This window comes from Schizophyllum commune (genome assembly GCF_000143185.2).
Source record: "Schizophyllum commune H4-8 unplaced genomic scaffold SCHCOscaffold_14, whole genome shotgun sequence".
NCBI classification, from domain to species: domain Eukaryota; kingdom Fungi; phylum Basidiomycota; class Agaricomycetes; order Agaricales; family Schizophyllaceae; genus Schizophyllum; species Schizophyllum commune.
In genome coordinates, this window is record NW_026089551.1 from 1109816 (window position 1) to 1122423 (window position 12608).

At 60.7% G+C, this 12608-nt stretch overlaps 4 protein-coding genes across 4 annotated transcripts; 1 reads left to right on the plus strand and 3 right to left on the minus strand.

Moving 5' to 3' along the window:
* Positions 1–112: 112 nt before the first annotated feature.
* Positions 113–2052, plus strand: SCHCODRAFT_02116862 (uncharacterized protein). Its single transcript, XM_050341845.1, has 7 exons — positions 113–291; positions 351–469; positions 519–604; positions 661–678; positions 731–899; positions 953–1585; positions 1636–2052. The coding sequence occupies exons 1-7, from the start codon at positions 286–288 to the stop codon at positions 1883–1885; spliced, it is 1281 nt and encodes a 426-aa protein (XP_050197536.1). The 5' UTR covers positions 113–285; the 3' UTR covers positions 1886–2052.
* Positions 2053–2298: 246 nt separating this feature from the next.
* Positions 2299–5886, minus strand: SCHCODRAFT_02643579 (Sodium/sulfate symporter). The gene is made up of 15 exons (XM_050346338.1): positions 5773–5886; positions 5675–5725; positions 5225–5628; positions 4818–5172; positions 4736–4760; positions 4221–4682; positions 4065–4171; positions 3827–4018; positions 3730–3769; positions 3617–3667; positions 3159–3560; positions 2762–3108; positions 2621–2711; positions 2519–2559; positions 2299–2464 (listed from the first exon to the last, which is right to left on the minus strand). The coding sequence occupies exons 1-15, from the start codon at positions 5781–5783 to the stop codon at positions 2458–2460; spliced, it is 2586 nt and encodes an 861-aa protein (XP_050197537.1). The 5' UTR covers positions 5784–5886; the 3' UTR covers positions 2299–2457.
* An 841-nt stretch (positions 5887–6727) lies between these two features.
* SCHCODRAFT_02643583 (uncharacterized protein) lies at positions 6728–7274 on the minus strand. Its single transcript, XM_050346339.1, has one exon. The coding sequence runs from the start codon at positions 7254–7256 to the stop codon at positions 7062–7064; it is 195 nt and encodes a 64-aa protein (XP_050197538.1). The 5' UTR covers positions 7257–7274; the 3' UTR covers positions 6728–7061.
* Positions 7275–7280: 6 nt separating this feature from the next.
* Positions 7281–8809, minus strand: SCHCODRAFT_02447216 (uncharacterized protein; the record flags this gene model as incomplete). The annotated part of the gene is made up of 4 exons (XM_003027352.3): positions 7281–7731; positions 8122–8166; positions 8219–8492; positions 8548–8809. Coding segments are annotated over 4 exons (1032 nt in total), but the record flags the coding sequence as incomplete, so codon positions are not given.
* Positions 8810–12608: the final 3799 nt, after the last annotated feature.

Consider the following 12608-nt stretch of genomic DNA (forward strand, 5'->3'; position numbering starts at 1 on the left):
GGCCCCGCACGGAAAAGGCAACGGCCTCTCCACAAAGCCAGGGCGGTGTGACCGGAGGTGGGGATCCATTTGACCGCCTGCGCCTTCCCGTGATTGTTTTGCCGGAGCCGAGCCCTGATCTGTTCAGCGCGTGGCGGGGGTCTGAATGTCCCAGCGGGATTAAATACGCGCCTCCGTCATGCCCTGATCCTTTCTTCCCTCGACCGACTGCGCATCCCTGCGCCCTCTCCTCCTCCCTCCATCTTCGTGCGCGCTTGCCTCACAACTTCCAGGGAACGCTTCGCAATGCAGGTGTGTAGTTGGCTGCCTCGTCATCGTCGTCGCCACTCGCTCACAGCGCCACCCCGCAGGACGTCTATTCCGCCACATCGCCTCTTCCCTCCTCGTCGCGCTTTCAGCTGTACAACACGGCGAAGCATCACGTTACCAAAGGCCGATACATCACGTCTAACGATGCCCGTGGCTACATGTACGTCGTCGCTTTCTGCAGAATCCCTCGTATTGACTTTTTTCGGTAGACCCGTCTTCGAATACCCTCTCAACGGCCAGTGGATCATGATGGACATCGACGATGGATACGTTCTATGGACGGGCATCTGGAAAGGTTTGTACCTCCTCCATCGCACCGATGCCTCGCGACTGACGCATGTTTTCTCTTAGCACTCGGAAATTCGAAAGGTACGACTCGTGTCGTGATATCCTCGCATTTTGGCGCTGACCAGAGCCTCAGCCGACATCGTGAAGATGGTCGACTCGCATCCCGAGCTCGCGTCTGTTATTCGACGTGTGCGCGGAGGATACCTCAAGATACAAGGCACCTGGATGCCGTACGAGGTCGCTCTCCGCCTAGCACGGAGGGTCGCTTGGCCTATCCGAGAGGACCTGGTGCCGCTCTTTGGGTGAGCAGCTTGGCGCGCCCCCTGCGAGCTTCCTGTACTGATTTGCGACCTAGCCCGTCCTTCCCGGATAGTTGTCTATCGCCGGACCAGCCAGGATACGGCAAACTTTTGCCTTCCGCAGGAAATCGTAGACGCGCACGACGTGCTCCTCAGGCGGCGCCGCCGCCGTCAGAGAGCGTGCTCGCCAGTGGTAGCGTCTATCGGCGCATTCCATCGGAGCAACGCCTTGGAGCAGAGCGCCCTCTACAGGTGCTTTCGGGACCAGGCGGTCCCCGAGTCATCAGATCAGCGTGCGGCTCTCCTCCCACCTCTCTCCCGCCCTCCCCTCGTCAAGCGAGCCGCTACCGCTACAGCCCGTATGCCGGCCCGCCTCGCCAACACCAACGACTCTCGTCGAGTTCTTCCGTCGTGTCGTCGAGCTTCTCCGTACCCTCGACACCGCTCTCCATCGCCTCGGTGTTGCCCTCTCACCGCGACCGCGCGCGTACGATGCCTATGCTCGACAACGACTTCGCTCTCCCGCCCATTCGCGCATCTTTCCCGACAGGACTGACCGGTGCTCTGCCGTCGATATCATCTCTTGACGCCTCGCGCACTGCCTGCTTGCAAGACCCCGCTGCCGTGCTTCGTCGTCTGACGAGCACGAGCGATGACTCCATGGAGCCTTCGTCGCCGCCACTACCCAGGTACGACTATCCAGTCGCGGAGCCTCACACAACGACTGACGGATTCTCAGCTTGAGTTCTTCGCGCGCAGCGCGTCCATCTCTCAACCTCGACCTACCCTCCGTCCCCCCATGTACACCCTCGCCTGTATCGCCCTCTAGCCCGGAGACGCCGCACTCGCTGACGCAGCTCGTGCCCTTATCCATGCTCGAGGAGAAGGCCCGCGTAGCTGACTTGTCGCGCCACACCGAAGCCTATCGCTTCGGTCGTTCCGAGAACGAGCTGGACAATGCTCACCACATACCCCTGCGCCCGTGGTGAGGACGGCCGGCCGCCTCGCTCTCGCTCGCACCATATACATACTACGCATACCGTATAGACAGTATTTATTCGCTATCATATTACCTAGTTATCGTTCTCCTCCCTCTGTATAACTAGTACCGGTTACCTTCGTGCGCGATCTTGATATCCTCTTGGGACCCCATATTTTGCGCGCGTGTTCGACGCACGTCAAGAGTTCGCCGGGCGCCCCGCTCCACAGCTCCCGAAGCTGCACCGAGGGCTGCCCCCGTCGTGGGCGCTTGACAGGCGCAGCAGGCACCATCGAGCGTTGCGTGCTACCCGTTTGTGTTTTTCCGTAAGGCTTCGAGGGGAGCGGAGATCGATCACACCGATCTGCATGAATGTCGAATTCGACAGCTCAATTATCTTTCGGTACCGAGAGCGGACGCCGTGTTCCTGATAGCGGGCCGTGTGTACAGCGCCAGGCTGTTGATATATCCTCAAGCTGGTACGCGCAACGTCGAGAGTGGAAAAAAGAGCGCAGTCGTCCTCCATTAGGTATACGTCTATGATTCCGTGTATATACTCCAGTAGATACTTGAACCGGCCGCTTACATTCTGCATCGACATTTAGCATGGTGTGGCAAAGACAGGGCGAAGACGAAGACTTACCCAATCGCCTTCATCAACAGGAAACCAATCGTCGAGACCACCTGCGGAAGAACGCACCGTCAGCTACACCTTTCAACGAAGACATGATGGGAAGGTACTCACCAGAGTCGCGATGATACTCGCCGGGACGCCGTTCTTCAGGAAGTCGATGTTGCTCAGATACAGGTCGCCCATCTCGTCTTCTTGAGTTGCACTGGGAAGAGCGTGAGCCAGCGCGTCAGCGAGACGAGCGAGTCAACTTACGCCGTCTGATTTGGGAAGCCCGAGACGGGCATCCCCATGCCCGTCGAGCAGATCAAGCCCGTGATGAAGATGAGCAGGTTCTGATGGTTCCCTGGCAGGTTCGAGCCGACCTCCTTCGCGATGGGGACGAGCAAGACACTCGCAATCGTGTGGCTGATAAACGTCGAAATCACCAAGACGACGGGGGAGAGGATAAGGACGACATTGTAGAGCGAGAGGCCCTCGACCATGTCTCGGATAAGCCCATCCATCACCTCCAAAAGGCCGCTAGTGGTCACGCCTTTGCCGAGTGCGATGCCACCCATGGCGAGGAAGACGATGGTCCAGGCGAACTGCTCGAAGTCGTCCTGTACGAGACCATTAGCGTCGATAGATACAACATCGTCAACCAGCTTACCTTCTTCAAAACGCCCGTGCCGAAGAACGCCACGACGGGAATGATAGCGATGACGCCCATATCCCCGACGTACTGCTCAATCGAATGCTCAACGCACCAGAGCGCAATCGTGCCCAAGCACACGAAGGACACCCAGTACTGCTTCCCCGTGAAGCGCTCCTTCGTCGGCCGAATGGTCTTGATCTCGAGGTCGCATTCGCCGTCGGGCGAGCGCGCCGGCTTGTACGACACGAGAAGGAAGAGCCAGATCACGATGATCGAGATGGCCGACACTGGGAGCGCGACCGCGAACCAGCTGCCCCAATCGAGGGGCGGCTCCATCGCTTGCAGAGCGATGAGGTTCTGCGGGGATGATATGGGCGAACTCTGTCCGCCGATATTCGCCGCCAGCGCAATCGCGAGCTACACAGCGTCAATATCAGCAACCCACGACAGAGGGAGAGGATGACGGCACTAACAATAAGGCATGGGCCGAACGGCGCCTTCGGAGGAAGCGTCCGTAAGATGGGCTGTGGGGAGAGATTCGAGTTGAGATTAATGGCCACCGTGACATCGCGCGCGCATTACTCACGCGAATGAGAGTGAAGCACAGCGTCGGTGCCGCAACGTTACTGTATGAAGGGGTCAATCAGCACGGGGGAACGCCCTCGACGTGGCGACGCATTCACCTAATCCACATACTCGCGAAGCACGAGACGCCCATAAACGCTAATAGAACGGTTCGTGGGCGAGTTCCCGCCAGGCTCAGGACGCGCGTGATCAGGAGGCGGTCGATACTTGTCTTGCTCAAGGCAGACGAGATGGTAAAGCCGCCTATCAACAGCATGATGGTCGGCGAGAACATGATCGAGAAGACGTATCTGAGCGATGTGAGTTTAGTATCCATGCTGTTGCATCAAGACTTACTTGGTCGCTGCTGGAGGCTCTAACCGCTCTCCTTCCTCGTTTCGTATGACGCGCAAGCAGACAAGGAGCAGAGGCACCAGAAGCGACGTCACGAACAAAGGTATGGCCTAAGGAGGCGTCAGCCGGCAACAGCGAAACGACCGGAATGAAGCGCACCTCAGTCGCCCAGAGGATCGTCGCAAATACCAGTATAGCAAAGCAGCGGTTGGCTTCATCGCCGTCTACCGTCTGCGTGTTGAGCAGCACGATGAAGACGAGCAGCGCCACAAACGACGCGATCGTGCCCTTCGTAATGCGTAATCGTCCGATTGGTGTTGGTATAGCGAAGAGCGGGGGTGGCGGCTCCTTGACTAGAACCGCGCCCGGAGCCCGCTCGGTGTCGCTATCCCCGCGCCGCGCGCGCCCTATCATCTGCCGCCAGACGGTGTCGCGCTCCCATGCGATGTGCTCGCGCTTGTGTAAGCGCAGCTGCTGCTTTGCAGTCGCGCGATCGCCATGCGAAACGCATTTCGCGTAAAGGTCGTAAAGGCGTTCTAGAGCATCTTGGATTCGCTCCTTTGCGGCTGGGGTGAAAGGCTTGGCGTGATCGACGACGTCGTGCAGGTATCGCGGCAGTAGCTGTTGGAGCAGGTGAGCACGCAAGCAGACATGTAGACGCAGCCCTTGCGCACCTCGCTATACGTAACCTTGTCGTACCTGCGCGGGGGGATCGGTTAGCAGCACGCCCTAAGCACGAGCAAGCCGACTACGTACTTCTTCAGGATCTTGCGGAACCCAGAGTAGTTCACCTCGACGTAAGACTTCAGGCTCGTAAACGACGTGAAGAGCGCGGTAATGCGCCGCTTGTAGAGCAGCCGCGTGTCGGTCGCGTAGTTGGAGCGCGAGTTCCAGATCGTCTCGGACGCGGAGCCCGCAGACGTGACGCTATCCTTCAAGTTGACGATGCGGTTCGCGAGCGTGCGGGCCTTTCCTAGCGCGCCGGACTTGCCGGGGAGGGAGATGAGACTGTCCTCGAGGCCGCGGTCGTGGTCTTCGGAGGAGTGGCTGTAGCGGCGGGCATCGAACGGAGGGGACAAGGGTGCGTCTTCGGGTATCGCTTCTGCAGGACCTAGGCGTGGGTGAGTTATGAGTGAGGGGGTAGGGGAACGCGTGCCACGCACCGACAGTGACCGACAAGTTCGGCCTGCGATACGCGCCCGAGGTCGAGCGCCTCCTGCCTGTGCTCCGCGTGCGACTGCGCACCGGGCTATCGTCGTCGTCCGACTCGTCTCCCTCGTACGCGTCGTCCGCATAGTGATCGCCCTGGAGGCCTTCCTCGTCCTGCTGCTTCACCATCTCCTCGAGCTCGGCGAGGTCGCGGAAGAGCTCCTGCTCCTGATGCTCATAGAAGGCGACGATCTTGCGCAGCTCGCGGTCGAGGAGGGGGATGAAGAGATCGTCGGTGTGGGATGTGCGCTCGCCGACGAGGGACGTGCGCTCGTGCGCTTCGAGGTCGTGATAGGACTGGTCGAGATCGTGTTGCTGCTTCTCCAGCTGATAGATGAACTTCTTGAGGGTATCGTAGCTGTACGAGGGTCAGAAGAGACACTTCCATCTAGTGAGTCACGCACGCAATGTACTCGTCCCACCACTCCGACACGGCATTGAACTTCAAAGCAGAACTAGGGGCAGCGTCAGCGGCGAAGCGGTCAGAAACTGAGAAGCGCACCTGAACTTCATTGTAGCTCCCCGCCGAGGCTAGAATACAGAGAATCCGGCCGGTACGTGGCAGGAGAGACCGAGCGGAGGTCCCTGGCTTCAGCAAGCGCTCGCAGAGTATGTCAAGAGGTCAAGTAGCAGGCGCCCAGGCGGACCGATTGCGCGCGCGCGTGGCTTTCCTCACGTGCAAGGCGCCTGCAGCCACCCACAACGAGGGGAAAGTGACAGGTCTTCTTTCGGAGTTCGCTTTCTGCACACTGCCCACGCATCGCTATCGACGGCGCTGACAGCACGCCTGTTCTCACCCTCCTCACCCCGACCCTCGTCATCACCGCGCCAGACTGGCCTTGGGTGCCGCACACAAGCTCGCCGCCCGCCGCATGCCGTCACTCGCGTCCGTCACCTTTCCGACCCGCCCCTCCGCGCTCATCGACGTGCACGTCGACGCCGCTGACTGGGTGTATGCATGACCCTTTAAACCCACGCGCGATCCGCACGCCTGGGCGCGGATGGCGCGGAACAACCCTATCATCCCCTCGCCCCTCGCATCCCCCTGCTCTCATCGACACTTTCCCCCTCGCTCGCATCCTACTACTCCTTCCCCTCACCTCCTCTCTTCATCCCCTCACCCCCTCCATCTTCCTTTCCCTCCCCACCTCTTATCTCTCCTTCCCCCTCCCCCTCCCTCCTCGCTCTCAAGGGAGAGATCAAGCTGGAAATGCCAGGTAGGTGGGTCAGATCGCTACGTCGCCGACGTAAGATGAACAAAGGTGGAGGTCGAAACGAGGACAAGCGGCAGATGAAGGGCAGGAAGGAAACGTCAGAAGAAGGTGGGAGAAGGCGCTCTCATCTCACGCGTGGTGTGATTGCGAAGGGGCGAGGAAGGGGCTCGAATGCGCGAAGGGGGAGGGATAGGGGAGGCACGCGAAGGGGGGGTGCAAAGGGGGAGAGAGGGCGAGGTGCGCGAAGGGGGGGACACGGAAAGCGGGCAAGGGCGGAGAGGATCGGCGCACGAAGGCCGGACACCCACGAGGCGAGGAGCGCAGCGACATCGCGAAGGGAGAAGGGGAGCGAGACTGCAAACGGGCGGGAGGAAATCTCGCACAACCATGTTTTATTGTTTATATACGCATACATACGGTAATATTGTCGTTCATGGTGAGTACGCGCCTTATCGCTGTCTACTGCCCTTTACTCTGACACCCCCTCCCTCCTCATCGCTCCCCTTCGCCCACTTCGCCCTCATCTCTCCCCCTTCCCCTCATCGCGCCCCCGTCCCCCCTCATCGCACCCCTCTCCTCATCTCTCCCCTCCCCCCTCATTGCTCCCCTCCCCCCCTATCAAGCTTGTGGCAGTCACCGCGACCCTCCGCATCTCGTAAGTGGGGGACCGCATGCCGGGGGTGGGGTGGGAGGGCACGTCGGGGGGTGGGGTGGGGGCGCAAGTCGAGGGAGGGGGTGGGAGCGCATGTCGAGGGGTGGGGTGGGAGCGCATGTCGGTGAGCGGGGGTGGGGGTGGGGGCGACGTCGAAGTTGGAGGCGACGTCGAAGGGCGGGGGTGGGGGCGCAAGTTGAAGGGCGCGTCGCGTCGAAGTCGGAGGGCGAAGTCGACGTCGAAGGGCGAGGTTGAAGGGCGAGGGAGGGAGTGGGGGCGCATGTCGAAGTCGACGTCGAAGCGCGGGGGTGCGTCGCGTCGAAGTTGAGATCGAAGTCGAAGGCGGAGGGCGAGGACAAAGTCGAGGGCGGCGACGTTGAGGGAGGCGAAGGGCGAGGGCGTGCCCCGTGTTTGCGAAGTTGATATGTGGCGGGAGGGAGGCGGGCGATGTGAGGCGAGAGGGAGATGATGTTGCGTGCGACGCAGATGATGGTGCGCGCGACGTCGATAGCCCTGCGCGCGACGTCGAGAGCCCTGCGCGCGAGCCACCAAGACCCGCGGACGACGCAGACGGCGGCCGCGCGCCACGCCAGGGCTCAACGGCACATATCAGGGCTCAGCGGCACATATCAGGGCTCGGCGTCCGCTATACAAGCCCAGTGCCGGCACTGGATATACAAGCTCAACGTGAGCATCACATATCAGGCCTCCGCGTCCAACATACAGGCTAAACGTGAGCGTCACATATACAACAAAATCTAACTAGAGAACACGGCCTGCGAGCAGCAGTTAGCAACATGGCTATCGGGACGAGGGAGGGCGTGACTTACGAGACTACTAGTACGAGACTGTGCGAGACTACGGGACTATGCGAGACTACGAGACTGTGAGCGATAGATAGCCGACGTCGCGAGTGTGCGCGGACGACGCCGACAATGCGCGCAGATGACGCCGACGACACGGAACGTCGCAGGCGCCCCCGCACCGGCGAACAGCGTATCGACGGCCTTCGCCGGCGCAGAGGGTGGTCCTGCGAGATAGATGAGTCAGAATAGAAAGCGAGGTCGAAAGAAAATGCTCACCTTGTAGCGACGAGCCTTCGACGACGACGAGGGCTATCCCGCGTCGTCGCTGCCCTCAGTCTCGTCGTCGCCCCCGCCCCCGTCGCCGTTCCCGCCCTCGTCATCGCTCCCGCCCTCGTCGCTGCCGTCAGCCATCCCCGCCATCCCAACTCGTCGTCGCCGCCGCCCCCGTCGCCGTTCCCGCCCTCGTCATCGCTCCCACCCTCGTCGCTGCCGTCAGCCGTCCCCGCCATCCCACCTCGTCGTCGTCGCCGCCGCCATCGACAGCCCGCCCCTGAAAAGACGGATCAGCAAGAGCTCAACGCAAAAAGACGAGCGACGCATCTCACCGAGGGAGGCGCGCGATTGCCGCCTACGACGTGCGCCGCTGCGGGTGGAGCGCGAGCGCGACAAGGCTGGAGTTGAGGGCGAGCGCGACAAGACGGACGTGGGGCGCATTGAGGGTGGCGAGTGAGGCGCTTCCGCGGCGTCGTAGAGAAGGGCGACGTCGTGAGTGTCGCAGGCGACGAGTGAGGGCATTCGCGCGTCGACGCGGACATCGGCGGTGCAGCGTGGCAAGGCGGGTGACGACGCCAACGTCAAGGGATACATCGCCGGCGTTGAGGGGGGTGTCCCGCGTCGACGTCACGCGCGTGTGGATGAACATCTGGCGGAAAAGGTCAGCATGCCCGACTGAGGGGACCACCGAGGACGTACCTGACGTTGGCGAGCAGCGCGCTCATGCGTGGTCGTCGGGAGCCATCGGAAGGGAAGGATGGCGGTGGTGGTGCGCACGGCCTGGGATGACCACGTCGGCTGCGGGAGGGAGTGCCCTGTCGCCGAGATGGCCGCGCGTCGTCCTGGACGTCGTCGAAGGCCAACGACTGCAGTAGAGGGTGAGGGCGCGGATGATGATGCAAAATGTAGGACACACCTGATATCCCTCGCTGTGGCGTCGCGCGTGCCGCTGGTTGTTGACAAGAAGCCAAGGAATCTAACAAAGCTGATCAGTGCTGCACAAGTCACAAGCGTCAAGAAGTACTCACTGCTAGTGGGCGACGGGTCAGCGGATGAGTGGACCTGTAAATGTGGTAAGTAAAAGGAAAGAACGACAAGAAAAGCGATTCGTACCTTCCATGGCGCGACCTAGGGCATCTAGATAACGTGGTCAGTAGGTCCTCCGTGAAGGAGACCGGCAAGACGTACCAAGCAATGACCTCGGCACGCTCAGCATGGGCATCCAGTAACCGGGTGCAGGGAGGAGGAAGGGGAAGGAGATGGGAGGAGGGGAAGAACACTCGGCTCTGCCTGAAACCTCGTCTCCCCTCGCCTTATGTACCCCTCCCCCCTTCCGTTAGCCTTTCCAACCGCAGTAGACGCGTGCGCGGAGGCGACGCGCCCCCGAATACGAACCGCGCGTCAACATGCACTTACGACACCGCGGAAGATTGCCCGCTGCGAAAATTTGGCGCGCGCGGCATTGTATGGCGCTTGTCGTGCGGAGGGCGTGCGCATGTGCGATGAACGCGAAGGTTCGGTCGATGAAAAGTCGGACCCGTTGAATCCTGGGCGCGGATCGAGGGTGGGAGGACGGTGTTGGTGGGATATCTCCGCGGTGTGTTGACGCGCTTGCCGTGTTATTGACGCGTTTATCGGCCGTATAAGCGCAGGAAGTCGTTCTAAATGGAAAGCGGAGACATTGAATGATGCGTGGCATGAGCGGAGGCCGCCAAAATCCGGGGGGTCGAATCTCGGCGTGGTGGTTTGGGAAGACGCGTGCCCTTCCGCTTTGGGAAGGTATTGAGAGCCGGAAAGGCAGTGCGCTTGCGCGCGCGCGTCGTGCAGCAACGCGGCCTCGCGCTGGTGGCAGGAAAGTTCGCAAATAATATTCCGTATGTTTCTGACATACCAGGCGTAGATTCTGGCGCGTCGGGGAGCTCGGGAAGAGATAGAATTCGACAAGGAGGGCGGAAAGTGTGTGGGAGAGCGCGAGGGCAGCGCCATCCTTCAGTATTCGAGGGCGCGTTTCGCCATTACGTGCTCGCTGACAGCATCCGACCCGAGCTGCGGAATGACAGCAGAAACGAGCGAGGATTGAGTGGAAGATGCGTACTTTTCAGGAGGTTGGTTTTGCAAGTGCGGGATTGCGAGCTACGCGTGCGTCTCTCGGCCGACGCAACGTCATCCGCGTGGTCGCTACATCCGACGAAATCGCTGCTTGAGATTGTGTGCCGTCAGCTGGAAGATTGGGATCGGGGGGAGGTCGGCAAGGGGGCATATGAGCACAGTCGATAACATGGCGTACAGACGTCGAGAGCGCACAATACTTCCTAGGCGGCTTGGGGTACCATGGGGTACCATGGGCGTGTACCTTGGCGCCCGCGGGAGGCCCATGCGACGACGCTACAGGCGGACGAAAAACGACGCCACATATTCAAACGGCCCTTCGTCGCGCTATAGCACTCGAGCGAGGGCGCGCAGGGCGGTGTTGGGTATACAAAACCTGTTCAGAATCAAAATGCGCATCGATCTATGTTGGTTCATATTTTTGGGGGAGGGTGCGCAGAAAGGAGGGGAAGAGGTCGAGATGCGCATGGAAACATCCTCGACCTCCCAGAACGATAAGCAAATTCGGAGATCTCGCCCATCGCAACACCGGCGATGGGTTCAAGGCTCATGGGCGAGTGCCCCCGGCCTACTGCGACCCATCGCTGGTGCTGGGATCGCGGCGGAGGCCGTCCGAGAGGTGGGGGATCGCGACGCCGACGTTTTTGATGTATATCAGCTCGCCGGGAGAGGCCGACGGCGCCAGACGTTCAGGATTGCTGCTGATGATAGTCCCGGGCACTTTGGCGTCTATTCCGAGGTGGCGGACGGACGCGATGGGTGGGGGTCGAGGACAAGAGGCAGAACGCGGCCGCGCGGACTCGACGGTCCGTCCTCCGGTCCCTGATTGGCGGCGCCACAAACTCCGTCCGTCTTGTCCGCGACCGCCATCAGCGACCGCCGAGGGCCCACCCCTGCTCTCTCCATTCAGAATCGGTAGCTGCTTGTTTCCTACACATCCTCCGGACCCTCAGGGCTTGAAAATCCGGACATTCAGTACCCATCTCGAACTCGCACGCTCTCTCAACTCAACAATGACACAAGCGACGGAGGTGGGGAAATCAGCCTCTGGTATCGTCACTACGACTCGCGCGGAGTTCTAGCTCCGTGCCTTGATAGTGCGCGGGGCTAGTCATTCATCCCAATCCGGAAGGTGTTGACTTGAGTCGTCGCGCAGTGAAGCTTGACCCGTGTGTCGCTCGTCGAGCCCACTTTCCATGCACTCCCCCTCGCCGTGGTTTCTAGGTTTGGTTCACAAAGTCATAGGAGTCGGCAGGGTGCGTCTTTGTTCTCCGACTCTCGACGCATCTCAGGTATAACGGCACGTGAAAGCTAATATTCTCATGAGCCCGCGATTCACTCCGCGGACATCCTTAGCGCGAGACCGACCGCCTTGTCGAGGGCGAGTCGATGCCATCTTCCTTGTATTGCTTACATCACCCGATATCTGGCAGCGCGCGCACGCTCCCCCGCTGCGATCCACGTCCGTGGGCAGTGGAGGGGGCGCCGAGTACGCGGCCCCTGCCGACGGGCTCGCGCGAGAAAACACGTTGCAAGACCGGTGCGTTGTACTATACTTGCGCGGAGATACAGATCCTCCATCAGACTCCTTTCATCTTACGAGAAGCTCAAAGCATTGATGCGCGCGGGCTCTTCCGGATGTGGCGCGGGAATCGAAAATTTCTTCCTACTCGGTCGCGGTGGGCGCCTTGACGCCGCCCACATATACCGGTGCGTACGAATCTCGCTCCTACCTTTCCCCTTCATCCCCCTCCCCCAAAGCGCGCCTGTCCAACTTCCTTCGCCTCCCCCATCGTCCTCGACCGCGCGGCGCTGACGTTTCGGTAAGTGCTCGTCCGGGACCGCGTCGCGTTCGAATGCTGACCAGCGCGTGCAGAGACTCACCCACTACATCCCCCGCATCACCAACGTCGTCGATGCCCTTACGACGTGTCCAACACGCCCGACACCTCGCCCGACAACGAGAAGGAGGTCGCATCGGGTGGGATGGAGCTGGCTCAACGCGCGACGCGCGTCTACGCGGCGGTCTTGTCCCAAGGTGCGTCGTCAACTTTACCGTATATCAGCGATTTCTGACTCATTTTCAGGTGCTTTCCGACGCGCCTCAATGACCAAAAAAACGCATTTTGACGCGAAATGCGCCGAGGTCCGCGCGGGAATTCCTAGCTGAAGGCCGTGACCGTCGAGGAGGGGAGGAGGGAGAGGGGGGCAGCGCGAAGCGCTTCCCGCGGCGACGACAGCGTGCAAGGTGTGTCTTCCACCCATCATTTGTGATCGATTTCCT